At 36.1% G+C, this 27,998-nt stretch overlaps 2 protein-coding genes and 1 long non-coding RNA gene across 3 annotated transcripts; all 3 read left to right on the top strand.

Moving 5' to 3' along the window:
- The first annotated feature begins 1,203 nt into the window (after positions 1 to 1,203).
- Positions 1,204 to 22,359, top strand: Ge-1 (Enhancer of mRNA-decapping protein 4 homolog Ge-1). The gene is made up of 23 exons (XM_090116558.1): positions 1,204 to 1,410; positions 1,617 to 1,822; positions 2,288 to 2,376; positions 3,308 to 3,417; positions 3,689 to 3,837; positions 4,309 to 4,511; positions 5,224 to 5,336; positions 5,664 to 5,971; positions 6,352 to 6,446; positions 6,730 to 6,865; positions 7,286 to 7,410; positions 7,895 to 7,980; positions 9,174 to 9,247; positions 9,956 to 10,065; positions 10,574 to 10,688; positions 11,467 to 11,637; positions 16,007 to 16,142; positions 17,245 to 17,425; positions 18,270 to 18,435; positions 19,252 to 19,417; positions 20,048 to 20,156; positions 20,920 to 21,143; positions 21,537 to 22,359. Exons 1-23 carry the CDS (start codon positions 1,361 to 1,363, stop codon positions 21,724 to 21,726), a joined length of 3,312 nt encoding a protein of 1,103 aa, XP_089972684.1. The 5' UTR covers positions 1,204 to 1,360; the 3' UTR covers positions 21,727 to 22,359.
- LOC149910755 (uncharacterized) lies at positions 12,607 to 13,811 on the top strand. Its single transcript, XR_016457384.1, has 3 exons — positions 12,607 to 13,181; positions 13,308 to 13,369; positions 13,444 to 13,811. It is a non-coding gene; the product is annotated as an uncharacterized LOC149910755 (long non-coding RNA).
- Positions 15,763 to 27,631, top strand: LOC149910753 (uncharacterized). The gene is made up of 8 exons (XM_090116548.1): positions 15,763 to 15,941; positions 24,691 to 24,857; positions 25,063 to 25,189; positions 25,440 to 25,605; positions 25,829 to 25,961; positions 26,117 to 26,285; positions 26,582 to 26,793; positions 27,378 to 27,631. The coding sequence occupies exons 2-8, from the start codon at positions 24,709 to 24,711 to the stop codon at positions 27,556 to 27,558; spliced, it is 1,137 nt and encodes a 378-aa protein (XP_089972674.1). The 5' UTR covers positions 15,763 to 15,941; positions 24,691 to 24,708; the 3' UTR covers positions 27,559 to 27,631.
- The last annotated feature ends 367 nt before the right edge of the window (positions 27,632 to 27,998 follow it).

Below are 27,998 nucleotides of genomic sequence, written 5' to 3'. Positions count from 1 at the left end.
AAGCTAGCGTACACTGTGTTCAAAGATTATCATGTAGATACGATTATTGAAAATAGAACGGTTATTTTATTAATTTCGATTTGGGTCAATACTTGATTATTTTTATATTTAAATCCACAGTTTACATCCAGTGCATATAATTAACAAATATAGCTATTTATTATATACAATGAAATCGTGATGCCAAAAATGTTTGTTTGCAATAATAAAATGATAAATAAAAATAAAATGATGTTGAATATACGTAAACATTAAAGAAAAGATTATCGCTACTGACGAAAAATGCTATTTGCTTTTCTGTAAATAGCTATTGAACATAAATTTTATTTGTGTTGTCAGCAGTGGGTGTTTATCGGGTGAAATGATGATGACCGAAAACGAACACCACAGCTAGTAATAAATACTTAATACAGTTATATCTCAAAAAAATTTTTTTTTTCATTGTAATACGACATCATAATAATCATAAAATAGTAAATGAAATTGTCACATTTATTTACTTGTGCAGGAAACCTAACATCTATATTCTATAACATTGAACCTTCTGTGTCGTTAGTCTATGCCAATTACCATGGCAACTATTTGTTTATTTATATTTAATTGGCGAATTCTTATGACTTTTGCTTACACCTGCGCGGAAGTGACAAACTATCTTTGTCTTTTTTGTTTATATCATTTTATTAGAGCCATCTCTCTTATACAGTCTGTCAATGTAATAAATTAAGTAAAATGAAAATTGTATTTGTGTGTGCCTGACACTGCATATGAAGCATTTTTTTTGGATATATTGTGAGTATATAACGTATCTATACATAAAATATCATTGTCAGCAAGCAAATGACCAGTACTTGAAAAAAAAAAACGTGTGGCACTCGGGGACAAGCCACACCTATGCGCCCGTCGGAGTGGGGAGCGTGAGGTTTTTGTTACTAAATTTCTGGATTCGGAATTCGGATTGGATTCGGTCCCCGCGTTCAAGGCCCGCGAAAGAAGCTATACAATAGCTTAAAAAAATAAAAATTAGTTTTAATTGTATCAGATTATATGAATATATACATTTAATATATTTTAAATAATTAATTTTATGCTATGCTGTTAATATATTATTATATTTAAAATTATTAAATGTACCTTAGTTCATACCTAGCTTAAATTTTTTAATCTGTTTAAATGGCGAAATTAATTTCTGATCTGTCATTTATGACATGTCTGAATGTGAGTTGTGATTGAAGATTGTGTCGGCTTTGCAAATTATATTCATTTGCCTGGTTAACTTTAAGTTTTGCAGATAATACTGTAATACTATCACTTTTATTCTTTATCACATTATTAATGTTGCGAGTGGTATACTAGGAGAAAAATGCAACCTACAACAATGCTTCCTAAACTTTCTGACACAACCCAAACTATGTAAGATATCAATTTTAGTTTTATTTTTATTGATGATGGTCACAAAACAACTCATTCATAATACAATTTTAATGTCAAGTTAAAGCTATGTTACCTCAGATTATTTACGATCTAGAAAACAATTCGTAAACTCGTTTCTTTCATAACCTGCTGTCTTTTTGACAAGTTGAATAATAATTTTAACTCTCAATAATTTATATTCGTAGATCATTTTCCGAGGAAGATGATACATGCAGCGCGGAGGTGTTCGCCACTGACGTGGTGGTCACTTCAAATCTTGGTAATCATAACCATGGGAGTTCCAAAGTCAAGCTTACGAATCTCGTAGATTACAACTGGGAGGCTAAGTTTTACCCTGGCCGGTTGATAGACGTACACAATAGTGGAAAATATTTGGCATACTGTATTAAGGGTGAGTGTATAGGACTGTAACACAATTTATTATACATGTAAAGTAAATGTGAATCTCACAAATATTTAAATTAATGAGGTAAATTAACAACAATATACACCATAATATAAATGTGCACTAAAGCATTGTTGAGTAACATGAATTCCCTGTTAAAGTGAAACTTTTATTACATCGTCTCAATCTTTTTGGTCTGTGTATCGCGGCTGCCGAGTAGTTATACCTACTCGGCAGCCGACCGTCACGCGACATGCGCTACACAAAGCAGTGTTCGGAATCGTTCGAACCGTTTCACTTTTACCGTGGGTTCATAAAACCACACAACATTTTTTCTCTGTGTTAGTTTTGTTATTAATTTATATTAACAGTCTTCCATGCCGAGCTTCACAAATATTTCTATCATATGCCATCCCTTTTAGATTTAACTCACAGTATATTATCATTAATTATAATTTTTATACATTTTAGCACCTAGCTCAGTGGATGGCATGGTCAGAGTGGTGTATTTGGAGCCAGGTGTCAATGAGAGATCACTCATCAAAGGGATGAAAGGAGAGGTAAATATTTATGATTATTTCAAACAGAATTATATTATAATAAAATTTAAGGCCCTTCGCTCATGGAGCTACTCAAAAAGAACTAGTCACAAACTCAAATTACTAACGAGTTGCCTGAGCGTCACAGCCCATACATGTTCTATGGAGGTTCGCACACGACGCGACTAGTTACTAACTGGTGAGTAACGCGTTAGCAACCAATCACGCGCGACGCGTCGTGCCGGTCTCCACGCTACTGGTTTCCCGAGTTTCTTTGTTTTTTATGATAAAAATGAACGAGCAAACATTGACAAGTGACTGAAACCTTATAACTTGAGTAGCGTTGTATGCGAGATACAATTTGTAACTGGTTTGTAATCGTAATTACTGATTAGTTCAGTCATTTTTGAGTAGCTCCATGAGCGAAGGGCCTAAAATATACATTGCAATTGAGAAATTTGTTACTATTTCAAAGATCAACTATTCAAATTTGAATGAATTTAAAAATATTTTAAAATAACTTAATATATGAAATGAATACTGTACATATTTTATACAAATACTAGTGGTCCGCCCCGGCTTCGCCCGTGGTACATATTTAGTATCCTATGTCCTTCTCCTGGCTCTAAACTACCTCTCTGCCAATTTTCAGCTAAATCGGTTCAGCCGTACTTGAGTTATAAGTGAAGTAACTTACACGACTTTCTTTTATATACATAGATTAATATTTATTTTGCACATGATCTATATAGATTTATAAATAACATGTATCAAATATAATTAGTCACATTCATGTCTTATTGAAATCAATTCCTACATTTATTGCAAACTAACTAATATAGATAGCAGCTTTTTAATTTTAATTGTTTTTTTCTTTTTTCATATAGCAAGAATATAAGTTTACCAATAAATTTCAGTGGCCAGTAAGTTAATTTGAAATGTTTTATTTCAGGTACAAGATTTAGCATTTGCCTTCATACAGAATCAAGTGCTACTGGCTTGTATCGACGAACTGGGGTACATTTACGTCCATGAAATTGAACTAATAGATAATAGACTAAGGTAAGTAGGTTATAAATTAATTTGTTGGCTGTTTGTTTTTTAATTGATGAGTATGAAATATAGATAGATTTCTTCCTTTCTATTTACCTAGTTATTCTATAAATGTTGAGTGATAATAAAATTTTCAAGTAAAGATATATAGCATAAATAAACCTGTAATGTAGAAGTGAGCACTTAGCCTTATTTGAAATATTTTTTTCATAAAAATAAATGTGACAAAAGAATATTCTAAGGAAAAGCAACTTCGCTTATTCGCTATTAAAATTTTCAGATGTACACTAATGGTGGAGATTCAAGAGGACACTGGTATGGGTGGATCCGCCCATCTACTAGCTTGGTGCCCGTACATACCTGACGAGGAGGATGACTCCACAGATGACGATGTCGCTAAGATGCTGCTGACCACACATTCTAATGTTGGTAAGTAGTTCGATAGGTGTGGTATATACTAGTGGTATTTTTCTAGAAAAACTGCTATGCATACATTTTTAAAGTTCACACAATTTTCTCTTAATACTTTGGCATTTACAATATTCAGTCTTTTGTATAAAAATGTATTACATCAACCTGCTTTAATTGCAATGTGAGTGGTGTTTATAAAATGTTCTTAATATAATACAATGTGTGTAATTAATGTTGAGAGACTGTCTCTCTTTGATTGTTATAACCAATATCCTTATCCTGTCATAATATATTATAAATGCGGAGATGTGTTTTTTGTTTGTCTTTCTTTTACGTCGCAAAGGAGTGAATTTATGGTATGATTTATAACCTGGAGATAGTAATCTCTAAATTCTACTTCACTATCTAAAGCTACATTTACCGCTAGTTATTTTTTACCACACATGCCAATGCCCGGTTTCCAGCTAAAACATAAAATGTTATTCGCAGCACGTATGTGGAACGTGCGCGAAGTATGCGCGCTAGCCACGCCCACGGGGGCTACGCCCTCAGTAACAGCGAGCACGGCGCTCGCGCGGGGCGCAGGCCGAACGGCCGGCTCGCACGCGGCCCCGCTGCGGGCGGCGGCCTTCTCGCCCGACGGGACTGCGCTGGCCACCGCGGCAGATGATGGCTATGTTATGTTCGCGCAGGTGGGTGGGATACATATATATATAACATGGGGTTGTGTAAATCTATACTTATATTATAAAGAGGAAAGGTTTGTATGTATGTATGTATGGTTTTCGTTTTTATGGACCGCCTCCTTGGTACAGTGGTTGACGCGTGAGCGTAGCACTGAGGGGTCCTGGGTTCGATTCCCGGTGGAAATGAAGAAAAAAAAATGTCTCGGTCTGGTAGGACACAAAAGGCTGATCACCTACTTGTCCCTAAAGAAAATCGATCAGTGAAACAGATGTATAATGCATCTGCCCCTTACCCCACTTGGGGACATGGGACTTCACTTTTTATGTATGGTTTTCACGCATAAACTACTGGACCGATTTTGATGAAATTTGGCACAGACAATCTTTAGACCCTGAGAAGTGAGAAAGAACATAGGCTACCTTTTATTGCGAAATATGTACCACGGGCGAAGCCGGGGCGGACCGCTAGTAATCAATATTACGAATAATGGTTTAGTGTCATATAAAAATTGATATGTATGTTTTGAAAAGTCATAGTTTATCTTCAAAAATGTTTATCACATCAAGTTTGTATTAAAACAATTAGTTCTCTTATTACAAAGATTTTTTAAATATTACAATCTATTTTAAACTTCATTAAGTATTTGGTACCATATTCTGTTATTTTCTATCTCTTATAAAAAGATCGAAATTAATTTCTGGATTTATAAATTCATAGGTATATATAAACAGTTCGACAAGTCCCCGCTGCCTTCACAAGTGGCAGCCGCACGAAGGCAAGCCGCTCACTTGTCTCTTCTTTTTAGACAACCACAAGAATTATAATGCTGAGTAAGTAATTAAGTTTTCTAAATTCAAATATAGTTCAAAAATATCGTTCAATAGTTCAATAGTCCCATCGCAAAAAATAACTTCAAGAAAATTTATCAGTAGAAAATGTATCAGTGAAGAGTCATAGTTGTTGAAGGGAAACTTCTTTAGACGTATTGAAAGTAAAATTTCAAGGTCGCGGTGAAAGGCAACGATTTTGGTATCTTTCAATCTTTCCAAAAAAGTTTCACTTCTGAAACGTGTGCTCCACACACACGATCTTTTTTTGAAATATTATAATTCAGAAGATCGTATTTTGATTGTCCTGACGTAATTTTTACCTCACAGCGTCCAATTCTGGAAGTTCGCGGTAACGGGGGCAGACAATAACACAAACATAAAGATCTGGTCCTGCAAATCGTGGACCTGTCTCCAGAGCATTACCTTCACACCACCGTTAGGATCTGAACCGGCCCTCGGGATGAAGGCCCAACTGGATATCAGTGCTAATTACTTGCTACTGTCGGACTTCAAAGCGAGGAGTCTATATGTGCTGAACATGGCTAGAGATGGTGGGGATAGCGCTGCGTATTGTCGCAGTGTGGCAGAGTTTCTGCTGCCGTATCAAGTGCTGGGATTCTGTATTGTGGATGCCGGTGGGTGTTTAACGTTTTGAACATTGATTTTCTAGTGGATGTATATATTTTCATGATAATAAAATTATGTATAGAATGTACTATACTGTATATTGTGCTAGTCGCTTATAAATTCATATATAAACACATACGATATAGCCCTTTTATGCATTTTTGATAAATATTTTGCTTACTCATGAAAAATCTATGAACTGATTCAACTCATATGAGTTTAATCAGTCTATTAAATTTATGTAATATTTTTGTATGGACAAAATATTCGCATAATAGATTTCCATAGAACTATATAAAAAAGTTTACATGTATAAAATATCATTTTATGTATGTGTGTCCTCACACTCAAACACATTTGGTATGCGATTTTTTTATTTGTCCTACAGAGGAGCAGGCAGTTAAATGCGAGTCGCGTTGCGAAGACCCCTTCCACAGGAACGGTTCAGCCGCTGACGATTCACCAACTCATTTTGACTTACATGTAAGTTAAATTTGATAATAAAAAAAATGGTTTTTGAGTGATTAAAATAAAAAAAGTGCTGTGCTGTATTGAAGATTTTTTTAAACAATGAACTTGTGGTGAGTTTTTTTTTTGTTTAATGTTGTGTAATGTTGTGTACTGTGATCATGTATTTGTATAACCACCAACCGAAATACTATAACTTCAATCGATTATAGCACACCAAATCTGGGACATCCTGTATTATAAAAATTCTTATATACAGGAACACCCTGTATAGTAAATTTTTTATCTTTATCAACAGGACAATGACATAACATGCGCGGATATAGGCGCAGGTGCGAAACGTACACGACTGCGGTTATACCTCGTGCAGCCCAAGGGCCTGCAGGAGGCCGACCTGCTGTATATGCACCGCGCTCCTGAGACACACACACACGGTAATATACACACACGCATGGAAATATGCACATACACACTCACATGCAGTCATACACAACACGCTCACACAAGTACAGTTATACGTAGGAACGCACACGCACGCACATATACGTACGTGCACGTTCAAATTGTATTCGCACGGTAACACTCCAACATACATACACACACATGGAAACACTTATCATCCGTACATCTTCTAAAAACAAAAAAAATATTCTTCAATTTTCTTTTTAAGTTTTATTAAATCCACCAACTTATCCACTTATTCCATAAAAACAATGAACAAATTAAAAAAAATCTAGTCTTTACAAATTAATTTAATTTCACACTATTTTATCAAAATTTTAGCAGTTCCGTCTATCAACACACAAATCCAAGATACCAATACAATATATCTAAATAACACGACTCTCTTACAGACATGTTACAACTAGACGCAGATGTAGAAAGCTTAACACTAGAGGAGCCCGCAGAGGACGAGATGCCTGCTAATATCTTGCAGCAGCAGACGCAGCAACTAAAGAATTTGCTGATGAGAGCACAGGTGGGTCGATTTAATGGGTTTTAAGTGTGATTAAACCGTGTCATAATCATAGGGTAGATTGTAGAATTTAACGGGTTTCTTGCCGGTTCTTCTCCGTAGATACTGCTTTCCGAATCGGTGGTAAATGTTAAAAATATGTAATGACGTTAAAAAAGTGCTTCTAGAAGAAGTCCAATTGAATAAATGTTTGAGTTTGAGTTTAAATGTGAGTTTAAATGTGATTATATGTTGTGATCTTTTTAGTATTTTTAGGGGTTGTAGTTATAAAGAATCCGCTTATTATGACTAAAATACAAACTTTGTACTGTATAATGAATTATTAATATTTTTGTTCAATCTATTATGAGATGCATGAAACAGATAGTATTTTTTGTGGATCAATATTTTAATATTTGATCACTATTACTTTTATAGCATGTAAAATATTTCTCGGATGATACTCACCATATAAAATGTGTAAAATAATTACTATTATTATTTGCAGCCACAACCAAATAGCCTAATCAATCCTCGACCAGAATCGCCGAGCAGCATGCCGCAGTTGAATCTGATGACACCAGATGCCTTTAGGTAATAAATTAGTGTTCTACACGCTTCGCTCGCATTATTATTATCCTTATATGTCTCGTGATAATAGTAATTTGTTAAAAAAAAGTGCGTGTGTGCCGAGCACACGTATCAGAAGTGAAAATTCTTTGTCAAGATCCAAAGATACCAAAATCGTCGCCTTACACCGTGACGTGACGGTATTGCCATGACGCGACTTTGAAATTTTACTCTCAATGCGCCTAAAGTAGTTTCAATTCAAAAATCATGCATCTTTTATTTTTTGTTTGAATGCACTTAAAAAAATGATATCTTACAATCATAGAAATCTAAATAACAAGACACATAGAAGTGCTATAATGTCATAATTCATATGAAAACCGCTGTCGCCAAAATCAACACATTTAAACCGATAGCTAAACAGTACACACAAGTAAACTATGCCTTTTATTGGACAGCTTGATTTTAGTGAAAACTAACTTAAATATTCAATTAAGCTTTTTAATATGTATCCTAACGCACGAATTTACGGTTTATTTTAGAATAACATCCCTAAGTATATGAGACGTTTTGTTTGTTTTTGTTCCAATACGAAAAAATTCGGCTTTTCTACAACAGAAGTTGTCAATTTTCAATAGATATAACTTTGAACATAAACTCATAGAAATATGGTTGAAATTTGTGTTAAACGTGATAATAAGAATGGTAGACTGTGTCATTCATTGTTATTTCGATTACTATGGTGACACTCGTAATACTTGTAAATATTCTATAATTTTAAGGAAAAACGGCATTATTTCTAAAAAAGAAATATTTACCGATGAAATATTATTCCTTTATTAGTATAATTACAACTTGTGGAAGAATTTCCGCAATGGGATATGCTGAAACACACCATGTTTATACACATACGTCTCCAGAGCAACTGAACAGTGACGAACACGCTGGTGTTGTGAAAGTCACCTGAGTGGCGACAAGGTCACGCGCGCTTACGACTTCTAGTGTCTTGTTATTTAGATTTCTATGCTTACAATATTATTCAGAGTTGGATTTTAGAACAAGTGAATTGTAACATTATTTGAATACAAATCTCTAAACCTAATTTTCTATACATCCAAACATCCAAATATTGCTTTATTCCATTCAGTTAAACAATTTAAACAATTTATTTATAGTTAGTTTGATAGCATAAAATATTTACATATTTTTTATTTCAGTTCGCCAGGCAAACGCGACGAAGAGGAAGTGGTTGTCACAGCACAAGAGAACGGCAATCCTCTACTGGCTGCTGGTAAGTGATATTTCATTATATACTATTAAACACCCGCGACATTGTTTATGTTGTATGTTTTTTACGGGAATTACGAGCTCAACAGCTGGAGATCTACTTTAAAATAATCTATATACATATATAAAAATGAAACCCGTTTCGCGTTGTCACGGCATCACGCGTGAACGGGTGGACCGATTTCGATAATTCTTTTTTTATTATATTCCTTGAAGTACGAGGATGGTTCTTATGCATGTAGAGAAAACGTAAATATGTACCACGGGCGAAGCCGGGGCGGACCGCTAGTTAAAGATAAAGTTATACACCTCTCTGCTCGGTTTTCCGACCGAGTTCCTAGATTAATAATATATTTTAATCAATTATTATAAAGAAAGCTTATTAAGTTCCCAAACAAATAAATTGTCATTTCATTAAATTTCATTCGAACGGCGTCGTCAGCTGTGCAGACAGTGCACACAAACACATGCTGTGTTAGTGTGCACTATGTAACACTTTTCAAAACAAAACAGTCTCTACATAAATGATCTGTTTATTTCTTTCTATGGTTTTGGACCTTATGTAATGACCTTGTCGCTGTCGTCGATATGTTATGTGATTTTAACCCATTGAGCCCCGAACGGCCCGATCGGGCCACGACACAATAGATTTTCTAATGTGTCTGTGATTCCGGAAATCCATAAATAAGATTTTATTTATTTATTTACGCAGAGTGCGAAGAAGAGGTGTTAGTTAGCGAGGGATCGGTCAAGCAGGTGTCGGGCGGATCATCGCCAAGTAGAGAAGTGCAGCAGATCATGTCACACAATGACTATTATAAGGTCAGTTTTATATTGAATACTATTTTATGAAAAGTTTCTTGGATTTGAAAAGTTTCTTGGATTTATATTATACTAGCTGTGCCCTGCGGTTTTACCTGCAGTGCTCCTCTCCTCTTTCTCTCGGTCTGAGCGTGATGATATATTGCCTATAGCCTTCCTCGATAAATGGGCTATCTAACACCGAAATAATTTTTTAAATCGGACCAGTAGTTCCTGAGATTAGCACTTTCAAACAAACTCTTCAGCTTTATAATATTAGTATAGATTTCACATAATATATAAAAAAGTGTAGATATAAGTAATTATCCATCCAGGATTGGCACGTATAAATGTGGCTAATTAGCCACATTTTACTGCCTTTTTTTATTTAGCCTCTTTGTGCATACAATAGTTTAATCATGCCACCTTACATATACATATATACATATTGACATATTGTACCATTTTATGAGTTCAACAAACATGTTTTTAATGTAAATGTATTTATTTTCATTTTACATTTTTACAGGAGGAAGAAGAAGAAGAGTCTCAACCATCTCCCGTGGAGGGGGAGACCACTTTCCCCGCAGACTTGTACGTGTCGCCCGAGAAACCACCGCCGCCAGCCAAATTACAACATTCCAGTGAGATATATTATAAACTAGCTGTGTCCTGCGGTTTTACCCGCATTGCTCGGCTCCTGTTGGTCTTAGCGTGATATACAGCCTATAGCCTTCCTCGATAAATGGACTATCTAACACCGAAAGAATTTTTCAAATCGGACCAGTAGGTCCTGAGATTAGATTAACAAACAAAACTCTTTAGCTTTATAATATTAGTATAGATAATTAATAGCTTACTAGGTATAGGAAACTTTGATATAAGATAAATTAATAATATCACGTTAGAAATAAGAAACTTTGATGTAATGAAAAATAATAGTGACCTTGCTAGGAATTTTTATGATCTTGATATCCATTTTCGTGCAAAGAGGTCGTTAAAAAGTGTGAGTGGTTAGCAAGTATTTATTCAAATTAACACCTTATTTCGTGCTAGTAATGTTCAAAGTCATAACAAAAGTAAAACTCTGCCCTATAGATGCGTAGGCGGAGTTTTGCTTTGGACAATTTTTAAACAGAAAATCTAGTTTATTATTTTCCCTCAATACATTCATAAAAGTGAAGTCCCGTGTCCCCAAGTGGGGTAAGGGGCAGATGCATTATGCATACATCTGTTTCACTGATCGATTTTCTTTAGGGACAAGTAGGTGATCAGCCTTCTGTGTCCTGCCAGACCGAGACATTTTTTTTCTTCGTCTCCACCGGGAATCGAACCCAGGACCCCTCGGTTCTACGCTCACGCGTCAACCACTATACCAAGGACGCGGCAATACATTAATAACTAAATGTTATTTACTTTCAGATAGCGACGTATCCTGGCCTCAAATATCGCTAGCTCAGATCACAGAAGCCAATCAAAGGAAGGCCTCAAGTGATAAAACAAGCCAACCGCTACCGGCGCCGCCTGTTCCTGTGGATGACGTCACGAGAGCTAAATTAGATGCGCTCGAACAGAAGATTGATAAATTGACAGGTATTATGCGGTTAATTAATACTGTTTTGCATTAGGTCCGCTGATTTTTGTTAAAGAAATTGTTCGAAAAATGTATTAATTCTTTCTTCATCCAAATATTTATTCTTTCTTCATTTGATAATGGATTTTGTTTGAATTTAATTTAATGCGTTAATTTTGAAAAGTGATGCAATGTGAATAGTTAATTACTGTCGTTTATGAGCGTAACAGGTGCTGGTCAATATTATGGTGGTGCTTCACGATATTGCGTGTACGTGTGTGTGCGTGTGGGGGATATATTGATAAAAATATCCCTTTCGTATGTATAAGTGGGCATGTATGCGTGTTTATATGTGTGCTTATTATAGCTTGTGTGCAGTGGCTGTAGGGCTGTTTGTGTATGTGCACGGTGCGGCAGGACAGAGTACGGACTTTTCCGTTTCTTTCTAACTTCTAACTCGTGCTCTTTCTTACCCCCACCCCGCCGAAACCGCACATACCTACACCGCCCTACAGCCACTGCACACAAGCTATGATAAGCGTATGTTCCCAGAACTGGTAACAGCAGGAGGTGATGACGAACGCGAACTAGGAAGAATTTCGTACATTAACCTGTTATTACCTGTCACTGTCACTCCCGCGTAAATATAATGTGTCTTGCTCGCACAGACGCAATGACCGCCGTCCTCAGGGATTGTAAACCTTTAACCTGAGAGCGTAAGGTTTGTTCTTGATTGCATGTGGTTTTTCTATTGACCTTGAGTCACGACAAAACGTATCGTATAATATATCGTGGTTATTGAAAAAATTAAACTGTAACTAATAAGTATTGTAAATTAATAAAAGACATTTATTTAATAAGTTAGTAAAAAACATTTTCTCCCCTAAATATTTCGTGTAAACTGCACTTCATTCAAAAATGTTTGTGACCACTGTCAGTAGGTAAAGAGGTCATTGTACGAAATTCTACCTGCTCCGCGACTGGACTTAAGGTGATGAATTAATTTTTCTAACATTTACGGCCCTTTTTAAACCTTCGTAATTTTTATATTATTAAAGTTGTCGTGATGAAAATTCTTGACAAGAAAGTTCAATAGTAACACAATACGTCTACCGTTTTAGAAACATGATTCCATGATATTTTCTCGATAGAAAAAAAATACAAAGTTCTCATTGTTATTTTTTTTTAATCTCTGGCATCTTCAAAATAACAAACGTAAAGTTACGACTTTTTGGATATTAACCATAAAATATACAACCTATACGTCTACCGTGTTAGAATTTTGAAATATGCGATGGTTTTGAAATAAACAAGAAATACTTGAAATTAGCGCGCGACCAGCCAATATAGCGAGAGCCGCCCTGTACCTTCCTACCCCGATCGCTGCACGAGTCATTCCCGCTACGGCCGTCACACGGGGAACTTGTGTCGCTTGCGCAATCGTAAAAAAGGGTGACAACACGATAAGACAAAATGAGACAAATGGGGACAATAAAGAAAATAAGAAGAAGAAACATAAAGGTTGGAGGAAAAAGAATGCTTACAATTGGAACAAATTAATGAAGTAAGTTAGTTTTATTTTAAATTTGATGATAATTGTATTATAGACGATGTTTGATATGTACCCCTGTTTTAAGTACATAACGAATGTGTAAGATTTTTTCATTTATAGCATAAATAATCTTTTCAGAAATCCGGAATCCAGAAGGAAAATAAACCCACTGATTGTTCACAATGTGAACCCACTCCTTCGTAAGTACCTTTATTCAGTCAAAAATGTATGTTATCAACGCTCTACTGGTTTTATCGCATGATTCCATTTTTAGCAAAAAGCAACAAAGTGCAAAGAAATAAAAAATCATGGTGAACTTAGTGGAAGTATGGTGGACGTAATATGGAATTATGGAACAGGAGCTCGTTGGAGTAGTATTATATTTAAAAAAAATACGAAAAAATTTCATGAATTTCTTAGTAGGTGGTAGATAAGTATGTTGTATAAAGAATTTGATGTTGATATTTATTTCATTTATACTTACTACACCTGTGCGGGAAATTGCTTAGTACTAAAACCGGTTTATATTCATATTTACATAGTAATGTGAGTTTTCATTTCGAAAAATTTTGTGTAAGTATATTAAATTGAGTTCCTGGGTGATCTGGAAACACAATTGGGCCCGGAGGATGGCGCTGCAGTCACTCCTTAGCAGCAGTCACTGTGCAGTCACTCCTAATCACATGAACCGATTTGGATGAATATTTGTGTGCACATTTCATTGTTGTGGGATGATTGGTTGATTCGTTTTCACATTAGCTAATATTATGTATTTTTGTTGTTAGAAAGTAAACTTAATTTAATGTTTATAATACATTATTATTGGTATAAATAAGCCAGTGTTCGTCTCACATTGCTGTACCTGCCTACCTAGGGGTTTCTTTAGAGAACTGCCGCACGTATTATAGGTTTTTTGTGGGGGGGGAATGGGGGGGAGGAGGGGGGGACCCTCCCACCAAAAGGGGAAAGTTAGGAAACTAATAGTTTTGGAGAAAAATCAATTTTCCTATTCTAACCTCAAAATGTATGGAAGTGGTGTAACAAAAATTTTACGATACATAAATAAAATACAAACAAGTTGTGAAAACCTACGTAGTTTTTTTTATTTGAGTGGGAATCGCCCTAAAGTCGCTTCTGGCACTCGCCGGCCGCTGCCGCGGCACGCTCGCTTCGCTCGCTCGGCTCGTGCGGCAGTTCAAATGTTAAACCTAATACGCTCGTCGCTTCGCTCCTCGCTACCTATTTGAATACTAAAAGTAAAAGTTTAATAGTTTTTTAACCTACGTAGATTTTTTAAGCTATTGCATAGCTTCTATCGCGGGCCTTGAGCGCGGGGACCGAATCCAGAAATTGCGTTACGAAAAACCTCACGCTCCCCACTCCGACGGGCACGGAGGTGTGGCTTGAAGGCATGCTATGCAATAGCTTTGCCGCGGCAGTCCCCGAGTGCCACACGTCTATTTTGTTTGAGTGGGAATCGCCCTAAAGTCACTTCTGGCACTCGCCGGCCGCTGCCGCGGCACGCTCGCTTCGCTCGCTCGGCTCGTGCGGCAGTTCAAGAGTTAACCTAACACGCTCGTCGCTTCGCTCCTCGCTACCTATTTGGATGTTAGAAATAAAAGTTTAATAGTTTTTTAACCTACCTACGTAGATTTTTTTTTTGAGTAGGAATCGCCCTAAAGTCGCTTTTGGCACTCGCCGGCCGCAGCGTAAAGTCACAGTACAGTGAAATGGAACGTCTAGGTCCGCTTTTTTTGCACAACAAAACGGATAAATGCACTTTTTTCGCACAAAAAATTATTAACTTTAAAAATTAATAACTAAAAAACTACAAGTTTCCTAACGATAATATTTTGGAATTACAATCTTACATTACCTAGCTAACTAAAAATATAAATATTTCCAACAAATTCGTGCGGCAGTTAACTAAAGCCAACCCGCCTACCTATCCTACCAGGGCCTAACTTTGTTCTGACTATTTTATTTTGATTATTTGTAATGAATAATTACAATTATAATAGAGTGCAAAAAATAAATACATGCGTCAATATATTTTGTGTTTTTTTAAACAATTTTTTTATTTAAAAAAATATCATTCCGACCGCGGCTTTGCCCGCGTGGAATTAGGTTATATCATGAATCCTGTTTTATCCCACAGAAGTGTTCAGTTCGGATAAAAAGTATCCTATGTGTAAATCCAGGCAATTAGCTATATTTTATCAAAATTTTACTGTATTCAGTTTTACTGTATTAGCGATATCTTCCACTCTTGACTTTGACTGAGAAGAATTAGGGTTTATAACTTCTTTCAGAAATAGTACCTTTCATTTCTGGGCATGATGTAATATCTACGTCAGCATCAAATTCTATCTAAATCAATTCAGTAGTCCGCGTAATTAGGTACTATTTCATTTTTTCAGAGTAACAATATTTTTTGTTATTTTAAAGATTATTTATAACCTGTATTATTTTGTAATAAAGTAAACATTACGAAATAATAATAATTAATAATTATTAATAATGTCTAAGTAGTTGTTAAAAAGAAGATAATTTAGTGTTTATAAGCAAGAAAATAAAACCAATTAATCAACAATTAAATATATGTATAACAATATTATAACTGTATGACGACTCCATACATGTTTGTCCCGAGTCGGCCAGCGGCAGCGCGGCGAGTATGCAAGAATGACTTCGCGCACACCCGCGTTCGCGATAGCGAGCTATTAGACTCCGCCCGCCAAGCAGTGGATTTTTTTTTGTGTATCGTCTTAACCCTCCCACATTAATAAGCCCGTATATCCCTCTAATTAATAAACTATTCTTTATGGTGGTTTCAGAGCTAGTGACAGCGCAGTCCCGCGAAGTGCGCGCGGCGCGTGGCGAAGCGCGCAGCGCGCGGGAGCAGCTCGAGCGTGTGCTGCACGAACACACGCAACAAGCTAACGTCGCTATGGAGACGGCGTTTGCTAACGGGTATTTATTTGTTTATTTGTTTTCGTAGAGGTGGTAGGTACGTGGGTGCCCGTGTTTTACAAGTGTAATAACCGCAGTTGAAAGGGCTTTTGACATAATTTTTTTAGGGATGGATTTTTTTTAAATAAAGCATAATATGCTTAATATTTGACTCTTCGGCTATTTTTGGTTTGAATCTATGGCAACTTAACTTGTTATATAATATATAACTTGTATAAATGTAAATATTTTTACTCGGTGTGGTATATTAAATTTTTGAATAAATAAATAAACTTTTCGCTATTACAGACAAACGGAATTACATTTTTTTAATGTTTTTAAATATTTAAACGTGTATATGTCCGTGCACACACATTATAATATATGTACGTCCACACAAATCCTGGAGGGTATTTTAACGAACATAATTTACACAACAACATAAATTAATTTTTATGCGGGTATATGCGTGTTCAAAAATTTTAACAATTATGTTACTTAAAAATTGTTTTTGAGCATAATTATAAATAAGAATTTTTTTTTTACTTATACATATTATTAATTTTAACACAAGCGAAAGCTAAGTATGGGATCAGATCGTGCCGTGTGTGAAAATTGTCCTGAAATATTTATTTATTGCACGCCTCATAAGCGAAGCGTTGAGGTGGGTACTACTGTCACTTCGCGCAAAACATCTGATTTTTCAAACTTAAAATGTCTTTATGTATCATACATTGCACTTGTAAGATAATACATTATACACACACATATTAAGAAAAAACACTATTTTTAACATTCATGATATTTTTGATGTCATTTTTGTTATTTAAACTAGTTAAAAAACAGTTTAAAAAAGTTCTGTCTTGAACGTCCGTGTGTCTGTATGTGCGGAGGATTTTCTTGTTAACACGATAGCGACCGAAATACTTTACTAATCGAGTCTTTTTTTTTCTCTTACGCTTGAGTATGCTCAGGAATAGAACCCTTTCATTTTTCAGGGTCTGATTCGATGTGGTTTAATTGTTATTAAATAAACAAAAATAATAATTAATAAATAATTATTAAAAAAAAATTATGAGGCGTGCACTTTTGGATTTTCCAAACTATTTATATTTTCTTACAGCTGGGAACGTATAGCCCGCATCGGTGAATCAGCCGGTATAAGCGCGGCACAAGCTGCAGGACTTGGTGCTACTCGAACATTGGAACAGTTATCTACTAACCTACAACGGGAAGTTGCTACCAAGCTGGCCGCTACTGATCAGATGCTGCGGACTAATATTGAAAAGATCGCTAATAGCAAGGTAATGTTGGGCTACCATAGTCCATAACTTAAGTAGCACTTGATTCTTGCTGCCGCACGAACATTGGAACAGCTTTCTACTAACCTGCAGCGGGAAGTTGCTACCAAGCTGGCCGCTACTGATCAGATGCTGCGGACTAATATTGAAAAGATCGCTAATAGCAAGGTAATATTGGGTCAAGGGCCGTAGTAGAGGTAAATCAAATATCACTAATTCAGTAGCATTTGTAATGAATGTGTTGTTTAGCATAAGAGACAAATAAAATTTTTGAAGACATGATATAACCACTGTTGTTGCTGCAGATAAAACACGGATGATTGAAAAATATTTTTTAATATCTGTTTTTTTCTTCAAATTATTCAGTGTGAAATGTAATTTTTTATCTGATCTATAAATGCACTCAAATTTATGAGCAGCTTGTAAATCAAAGTATATTATATACTTCACATTTTTGGGGTGTATTTCAGCATTGTTTGATTTTGTTGCAAGTAACGTGATTAGTCACGAACCTACATACACTTATTAATTAAATTATCCTATCATATGTGCTAGCAGACCGTCTCAGCATTATTGTATCCATTAAAAAATTGGTTGTTTGTAAAGTAGGTTTACGATCGAGATGTTTACGTGATAACGTGTTATTGGTGGCAGCGCTCGAGATTAGACGGGAGATCGGTCCGTCTCTCTCTCATTATACCTGCGATCGCGCTCGTGAGGTTTTGGTGTGACACAAGTTTCTGAACATGTCACCCGACTAAAACGATTTTAAAAACGTTATCACTGACTCGCGCCTAACTTCAGTCCGATCAAAATGTTTCGTATTTATTAAAATCTTGTTACACAGGTGCTAGCGGACCGCCTGAGCAGCCTGGTGGCGGGCGCGGTGGGTGAAGCAGCGCGGGCTGCTCTGCGGGACGCGCTGCTCGAGCAGGCGCTGCCGCTGATGGAGAAGGCGCACGCGCAGGTGTTCCGCCAGATCAACCAGGCGTTCCAGGCCGGCACCAAGGAGTGTATGTTACATGTCCTACTAATCACTACATAGTATAAAACAAAGTCGCTTTCTCTGTCCCTATGTCCCTTTGTATGCTTAAATCTTTAAAACTACGCAACGGATTGTGATGCGGTTTTTTTTAAATAGATAGAGTGAATCAAGAGGAAGGTTTTAGTATGTAATTTATTAGGTTTTAGACAAAGCGGGCGAAGCCGCGGTCGGTAAGCTAGTATTATAAATGTGAAAGTTTGTGAGGATGAATGTGGATGTGTATGTTTGTTAGTCTTTCATGCAAACATTACTGAAACGATAACAATGAAATTTAGCACACATAAAGAGTAACTTGGTTTAAAACATAGAATAGGTTTTATCCCAGAAATCCCTTGGAAACGGGAACTATCCGGGTTTTTCTTTGAAAACGCGGGTGAAGCCGCGGGTTGAAAGCTTGTGTATTATATTATAATGTATTACTCACTTATTGGGTATATAATGTAGTACTCACTCCTAGAACACTTTTTGATCTCGTGTAAAAATATCCATAAGTAGTGACTGATAGAACGCTTAGTTGAGTGAAAAAAATTTGAATAAAGATTGCGGGTAGATTGATGAATGATTATGGGCTAAATTTAAATGAATACATAGTGCGTGTTGTATAAAAATCATTGCTCAGCCTATATTAAACGCAAAGTTTATAAGTGAAATAAATTTTGCACCCAAAATTGCGGGTAGTATTAAATATTTGTTCACGAATAGTAATTTTAATCAATATTTAAATTCTGTAATGTTTGATGTTGTAAAAAAATGAGATTTTATTTAAAATTTGTCATCATAACAGTTGCAGCGAACACGGAAGCAGCAGCGCGTGCAGCAGCGGAACGCGGAGGTGCAGCAGCGGCTGCTTCGCTCCGAGCAGCGCTGGAGCAGCACGCGGACGCGCTGGCCCGAGCCGCGCCGCTGCACCCGCAGCACTTCGCCGCGCAGCTGCAGGAGGTGGCCCATAGGTAAGAGCAGCTGCAGAGGCAAAGTTAACGCAGCTGCAAAGGCAAAGTTAACGCGGCTGCAGGGGCACAGTGAGCAGCTGCAAAGCAAAGATAACGCAGCTGCAGGGGCACAGTGAGCAGCTGCAAAGCAAAGATAACGCAGCTGCAGGGGCACAGTGAGCAGCTGCAAAGCAAAGATAACGCAGCTGCAGGGGCACAGTGAAGCAGCTGCAGGGGCACTGTTAACGCAGCTTGAGCAGCACAGTTAAAGCAGCTTTAGCGGCGCGTCATCACATGGATACAGTTGTATGGATACAGCAGCATACACAGTAGGCAGCTGCAGTACATTCTGTACAATTTGCGCAGTTATAATGAATAAACAGCGGTTAATAATAATTATGATCGTATATTGTATCAAACTATCGCTTATCGTTATTAGTATCGTTACTAGTACAATGCGTTGGTTGTATTTTATTTCTATCCCATTTGCAATATATCTAACCACCTAAAGATCGTACTGGTCTTTCGAGCCGGATTACACATTAATCAGTATATTTCTACATTCGCAGCGTCATTAATTAGATTTTTTAGGTTCTTACTGATCCTTCGAGACGAATAACACATTAATTGTAATCTTATATTTTTTTACAGCGTATTAGAAAAGGAGATGAGTTGGTGGCGTGAACAAGCGCGTAGTGTTGCGCAAGCTTCACGCGCTCATTCGCCCGCCACGCCTGCACTCTCATTGGCTGATAGACAGGTGCGTTGTTTGTTTGTTTGTTTTATATGATAGAGTTATTTTGTTTAGGGATTTTTTAGGTTTAAAAATGTGTCGTAGGGTGGTGGTGGTAGGGTAGTATTTGTAGATGAAAATGCAATTATGAGATTTTTTTGTAAATTTTAATGACAATAAAAACTTACAAACATCAAGCTTTTTAAAAAAATAGGTGATACATTAATTATATTGTTGTTTGTAAAAATGTTAGATTTTTATATTTACGAAAATTTTCATACATAGGGATAAATAATTTTTAATTATTTAGAGACAACTTTTATTTCCGTCTACAAATAAAATAATTATGTAATAACGATTTTTAAAAATAACTTATTATAAAATTAAATAACGATTTCAGAAAAGCTCCCGAAACATGCCCCGAAACTGTGTCCAAGAGTCCTTGCCATATTTACTCAGAGTATACTATGTTTAACTATTATTGTAGAATTTATTTTGCAATTATCTAGTATATTATGTTTCAAATTTGTATGAAATAGTTTTGAAATTTGTGAGAATTACTTATTACATTCTGAAAACATTCTGTACTACATACCACTTCTTTCTCAAGTTACAACTCTGTACCTATAGCAGTTTTAGTGACAACAAGTTATTGTAAATGTATTTTAGTTTTATGTTCAGTAGTTCGCTGCCTCAATCATTTAACATTATGTATGTCACACAAAATTTGTTCTAAATAATCCATCATCATCACCCTTTTTGACAAGTATCTTACAAATTCGTTCCACAGTTGCAAGTGAGCCAGATCCAATCGCTCATAATGAATGGCGATGTGAACGGCGCGTTCCAGCTCGCGCTATCCGCATCAGATCTCAGTCTGGTAGTTGGTGCCTGTAGGGGAGCAGAACCGGCGCGCGTGTTCGGGCCGCCCTGCCGGCTGAAGCAGCACGTGCTGCTGTCGCTCGTGCAGCAGCTCGCGGCGGACATGGCGCGGGACACGCACCTGAAGCAGCGGTGAGTGTGACGTCACCTGCCGGCTGAAGCAGCACGTGCTGCTGTCGCTCGTGCAGCAGCTCGCGGCGGACATGGCGCGGGACACGCACCTGAAGCAGCGGTGAGTGTGACGTCACTGGCGCGATCCAGCTCGCGCTTAGTCGGCTAGTGTGTTAGTAGGACGGCACAACAGCGATCCAGCTAGCGCTCTATCTCATGGTGTTACTAGAGGGACGGCAAAACAACACGAATGATCAATCTAAACTTCAATTCGTGTAATCTTCATTTGAAAAGTCATTTTCGGAAAGGAATATGATACATTACAATGTAAAACCGACAAACAAAAGACATGAAAATATCTATAAACAATAAAACATTTACTTGATATAAATTAACTACATCCTCCATTTACAGATACCTGGAAGAAGCGATAATGAACTTGGACACAACCAACCCGGTAACCCGAGAGCACTTACCCACAGTGATCCGCGAACTGCAGAAGCAGATCCTGTCCTTCCTCCAAGCGAACCCTGGCCACGGGCTCACCAGGCAGTTCCGAATGCTGCTGATGGCCACCGAGGCCCTCGTGAAGAACACCGCTTGACAAACTTGCTGCCATTGTGCCTGTGCACGATACTCGACATAAGTGTAAAGTGACAAGTGACGAAGTGCTAAGTGACAAAGTGTTAACTAAGTGACAAAGTGTTACTAAGTGACTAAGTGTTAACTAAGTGACAAAATGTTACTAAGTGACTAAGTGTTAACTAAGTGACAGTGTTCAAGGGAATAAAACTGTTTATGAAGGACAATAATGATAATTGAAACTGATATGGAGTTATAAATAGTTGATTTGTTGGAAAATGGGGGGTGCCAAATCTCGTCAAAGATTAAGCAACTGTGCAGATGTTAATGTGTCTTGATTAAAATGGACTTGATATGATTAGTAAAGTGATTGTGGCAATTAGAAAAGTTATAAACTGATTAGACTTTATATTGATATTATTTTGTGCTGACTGCTTTTGATATTTTGTTTAAATATAGTATAAGACGTGTATATATAAGTCTATTCTTGTATAAGTGCCTCATTTAGAATCTAAATAAAGATTTTTTCTATATTGATTTGACCTAATGGTGGTGTTAATGTGATTTTTTCCTGGATTACAGTTAAATATTTTTGTACTTTTTTATAGGCAACAATAGCCTTTATTCTGCTGTTCCTATTTTGCTTATTAAAAAAAAATGTGTGCGTGTACTAGTGTACACACGTAAGAAGTGAAACTTCTTTATGACCTTATTTTTCAAAAAATAATTTACTATATGCAACTTTACAGAAATACGTCAATTATGCGTTGTAGGGATAAAAACAAGATGGCGCGTAACGGAAAAATGTTACACTAAATTTTTTTCCAACCCCGATAAAGAAGTTTCACTTCAAAAATTATTTTTGTTAGCTAGTGTCTTGTGATATAAAAAAAGCCACCATTCTAACTTTTAAACTCATGAGCCAAGACTGGTAATTTACATGTAATTACTAAAAAGAACAACTATTTTTAAAAACATCTATCAGCATAACAAATTGCAGTAAAATTGTTCAGTAGTGTAATAATAATAAATAATGAACATGGCAGCCCACATTTACATTATTCTACAGTATATTCATGTTTATCGCTGAAAAGTGTTTTTAGCCGACTTCAAAAAAGGAGGTTTTTGTAAATAATTGTCCCTGTGTCACTTAAATATACATTCAGTATTAAAACTACAATTAAAACAGACTCGAGTTTTTTGTTCCTTCCCATTAGATTTATATAAAAAACTAGCGGTCCGCCCCGGCTTCGCCCGTGGTACATATGAAAAATAGATGTTGGCCGATTCTCAGACTTACCCGATATGCACAGAAAATTTCATGAGAATCGGTCCACCCGTTTCGGAGGAGTATGCAGACTAACATTGTGACACGAGAATTTTATATATAAGATATTACTTACTAAAATATAATTGTGGATTAAAATATACGAACATTAAATTAAATATGTATCTTTATTTTTCTTACTTTTATTCCCACAATTTCTAAAATAAAATAATTGTTTAGACATGAGAATAGATTCCATCTAAAACTTTAGTTTTTAAAGTGAAACTTTTATGACATCGTCTCAAACTTTTTGGTCTGTGTAGCGCATGTCGCGTGACGGTCGAACCGTACGATAATAATTATCGTACAAATACAATAATTTTGTGCCTAAGTTTCACTTTTACCGTGTTTTCATAAAACCACACAACATTTTTATTCTTTTTGCTTTCATTTTTTATATCAAGCTGGTGCTCTAGCTCTTGCTCTAGTACCTCTCGATCTTATTTTTACCCTAAATATTTATACTTATTTAATAACGAAACAAATCATTATTAGACCTTTGCCGATTATTTTTGAAACAAAAAAGATCATAGTGTAGTATAGTGGAGTAGGTATACCTACTCGGCAGCCGACCGTCACGCGACATGCGCTACACAAAGCAGTGTTCAGAACCGTTCGAACAGTTTCACTTTTACCGTGGTTTCATAAAACCACACAACATTTTTTAATCTGTGGTTACTTTGTTTTTTTATAATATGTTCAATTTTATTTTAAAAAGAAAAGACACTAATATTATCCGCTGGTTTTGCGTGTAAATATTGTGTATAATTATATAAAATTAATTATTTAAGTCTGGCCACTTCGGTGCACGTCTATAGAAGTATAGCGTAATTATTATATAAGCTATTTTGTATCGAAATGAGTCTGATAAATAAAAACACGACTGTTTGATTTCTTTGTTTTATTTAATTAAAACCTCCAGATGCAGCCCATCACTGCACTTACATATTTAGCTAAACACTTAATATATTTTCTGAATTAAAATTTTATTATGGCATCTAACATACATAGGTAACTTATTTTGTTATCGATACAAAAGCGAAACAATGATGCTCAATGCGTTTCTATTCTTGTCTGTAAATGGACTATCAAACACAAAATATTTATTTTTCCATTTCGAACCAGTACTGTGCCATTACTTCGTAAAAATTTGCTCATTTTAGGTAGGTACTATCTAATTTACATATTTTTTGTTTTCGCTTCTTCCGAATATTTTGATATTGCAATCAAAATTTTGTTTAATTTCCGGTCAAAAAATTATAACAAAAATGAAGGTATCCATAAAAAAATCGCCAACACATATTGAGGTTACAGCATAATCGTGAAGTTAAAATGGTGATTAACTCGGAAACTAATTTAATCAGATCAAAATCCACTGGAAACCTACACATTAATAGTGATAACGATCATGATTATTCTGATAATCGTGCGAACAGTGAATCTTCGTTTGAATGGGAACAACACGATGAAGCGAGAAAAGATTCGCTTCGATTCGATATGCACTTCCATAGCATAATGGACGATCCAGAAAGCCCTTTCAGGTCTTTGATGAAAAAACTGGATAATATGTCCAGTAAGTACTTTTATTTATATACTGTCAAAGATAATATCCTAATACCTACTATGCTTTGATACATCATAAAATATTCAAATTTTTATATGTAAATTTTGTTCGCAATGTGTAAGCGCAATCAATTCCACAACCTTTCAGTCCAAGCAAATGCGGTTGTTCATGCCATAGAATCAGCGAAACAGGAGGTTATGGATGTGGTACATAAAATGAACAATATCCAATTATTATTGTACCCACGCGTACGAAATTTAAGGTGAGAAATTACAACATATTAATATATTTCGTCCGTTAAAGTTCTTACCCAGCCGATTCGTTTTTTAAATTTTTAAAAGTCTAATCCAACGAACCAAAAATCATTAAAATCTGTTCAGCTGTTCTTGTGTGGTATAACGAACACGAATTTAAAATATTTTATAGGTTCTTAACCAAATATTATAAGTTATAATATAAATTTTCAGTCCGGAAAGAAAAGCGGATTCACCAGAAAGATCCGACGAACCCAGCAAGAGGTTGCTTGACGCCATTACAGCGCAAGAGCTAAATGCAGAAATTGATAATGCAGTTACTGAATTGTTACAAAGTGACGTAAGTATAATAAAAGAAAACCACTTCTCTTCTCTATAAACGTGCCACAATGTTAGTTACTGTATATTTCCGAAACGGCTTGACCGATTCTCATGAAATTTTGTATGCTTAGTGACAAGGGTACTAGGAAACCACTAGTTCGAAGATGGTCAGAGTCTTGTAAAATAAACTTAATTATTTCATAAATAAAGTTCTATTCACGAATCGCGTTCTATTTTATTACTTCCAAAATCATCCTCTCTTTCAACAGGAGTTCAAAGACCGCGTGGTAACCACAACAGTAGACTGCCTGAGGTCTATCATCAGCAACAGCATCAAACAAGCCTTCCCGGACACGTACCGGCCAGTGCTGAACAGCTTCCAGGCGAAGGTGGTCCGACAGGCGAAGAGGACACTGCACAATGCGTTTCGTGAATGTGAGATCCTCTTACTAATATTATAAATGCGAAAGTTTGTATGTTTGTTGGTTACTCCTTCGTGAAAAAACTGCTTAACCGATTTTCATAAAATTTGGCAAAACACATAGAGGGTTACTTGGATTATAAAATAGGATAGTTTTAGTTTTTTAAATAAAATGGTAACTATAAAAGCTAGTATTTTAAAAGCTTGTTTGTTGAAAAATAATTATATGTTACATAGTAGATAGAAACTCGGAATACTTCTGCCAGTCGGTTCAAGAGACCACCCTGTCCATCACACGCGCGGTGAAAAAACGTGAAAATCCTAGAAACACAGAAGAGTACAGAAAATCGTTACAGGAGACATTGGAAGAGTAAGACTTTGTAATATTTTTTACAATACACTTTTTTGTCTCTTAAATATGTTTAAAAAGATTGTAACATATATTCATAAATCACATATTGCACGCACAGCAATCATTTCTTTATATAATTTATTATTCACACATTAATCATTATGATACGACAGGATTTTGAAAAAAGAACTCAAGGAATGGCGCCAAAATCTATGGGACATTCTGACACCGCAAATGTTGCCAAAACCGGAGTTCCCAGAGAGACCAGAGACACCAGAGGAAGATATACCCGCTAGCCCATCCCAGCCACCTGACCCTTCCAAATCTATTGTTGAACAATTGGTAATAAATATTGATGTATTTTATTTATTCAGTTAGACTTAGAAAATATTTTGGTTCGTCAGCTTGTAGCGCGGAATCATTCAATTTTTTTATTATCTTTTGTAAATCAAATATTCAAATAAATTCCAGTTCAAAAATCAGCGAGTGTAAAGTGAACGAATTTTTCGAGCAAGCGCTCTCTGCCCGTGACCAGTCACTCGTAGTAGCGGCTTGTCATGCAGCAAGACGCGCTCGATTTTTTTTATTCGAATTTACGATCGATTTTTATTTTATTTATTTACATAATCTATTTACAGTTAAAATCGGCCATGATCAACAAGCTAATAAGCGAGGGCAAAGTGAACGAGTCCTTCGAGCAGGCCCTATCTGCTCGTGACTTGTCTCTTGTAGTAGCGGCTTGTAGAGCAGCAGGGCCGACTCTTGCGCCGCGCTTGCAGCAACACACGCTGCTGTCGCTCGTGCAGCAGCTCGCTACGGATATGCTGCATGAGACGCAGTTGAAGTGCAGGTGAGATTTTTTTTTTCGTTTATTGCTAAACTTTCGTCATTTTTGACGAAAAAAAAACTTACATTTTAACAAACTGTAGTGTTTGCATCTTATTTTTTGTAAAATCCATACTACTACTATTATAAATGCGAAAGTAACTCTGTCTGTCTGTCTGTTACTCAATCACACGTAAACTACTGAATCAATTTGCATGAAATTTGGTATGGAGATATTTTGATACCCGAGGGCAAGGACATAGGCTACTTTTTATCCCGGGAAAATGACGCAATCCCGGAAATCCCACGGGAACGGGAACTATGCGGGTTTTTCTTTGACTGCGCGGGCGAAGCCGCGGGCGGAAACCTAGTAGAGAATAAATGAGTAAAGTTTATTACATTTTTCTACTAGTCTTTTCAAAGTTGATACAGCTGTTCTGTTTCGCAAATTTTTATCGCATACACTTATTAAATATTGATTAAGTAATTATTTTGAAAATCAATGACCAAATAAAAGGAGTTAAATAAAAATATTACTCTTAAAAGAATCATCAACTCCAACCACATTCATCTCAACTGTACCCATAATTTTTTTCCCCACATTTTCAGATACCTTGAAGAGGCTTTAATAAACTTGGATGCAAGAGATCCAACAACGCGGTGTCACTTGCCGCTGGTCGTGGGCGAAGTTCGCAAGCACCTCTCGAATTTTCTTAAAACCTACCCCGGTCACGTCGCAGGCCGACGTATTTCATTGATAATTTTGGCTGCTGAAAATTTATTAAAATGATTCATTTAATTGTTATTTTTTATGGCATATACTTTTTAGTTAAAGTAAATAAATATAATACATTAATGCATGTTAAAAATGTTGTTTTATTTTGCTCAGTTTAGGCTAAAATGCTACTTTGGCCCAACCGCCGAGCCGCGCATCTTACGAGTAAAGAAAACTGTGAAAGAAAAGCATTAATTCATTAAAAACAGCTGCTAGGACGGTTTTTTCCCGCGACTAATTTTGAATCAGTAAATGGTTAGCGAGAATTGCTTTCAATTTCGTTTTCTTAACATATTAATACAAATATTATAACAGCACAAGGTTTTTGAAATCTATTGCGTGCATTAAAAAAATCAACTACATCCTTGAGTTCATCCAATCATCTATCAATTTAAGAACGCAACTTACTGTTAGTAGCTAGCTGTCATTTTCGTAAAAACTAAAAAGTCAATGTC

The sequence above is a fragment of the Colias eurytheme genome, chromosome 2 (assembly GCF_061535395.1).
Source record: "Colias eurytheme isolate Ceu_HAF_F1 chromosome 2, ilColEury1 Martin Lab GWU primary, whole genome shotgun sequence".
In the NCBI taxonomy this organism is placed as follows: Eukaryota; Metazoa; Arthropoda; class Insecta; order Lepidoptera; family Pieridae; genus Colias; species Colias eurytheme.
The sequence above is the reverse complement of the archived record's forward strand: the minus strand, read 5'-3'. Positions and strand labels throughout refer to the sequence as shown.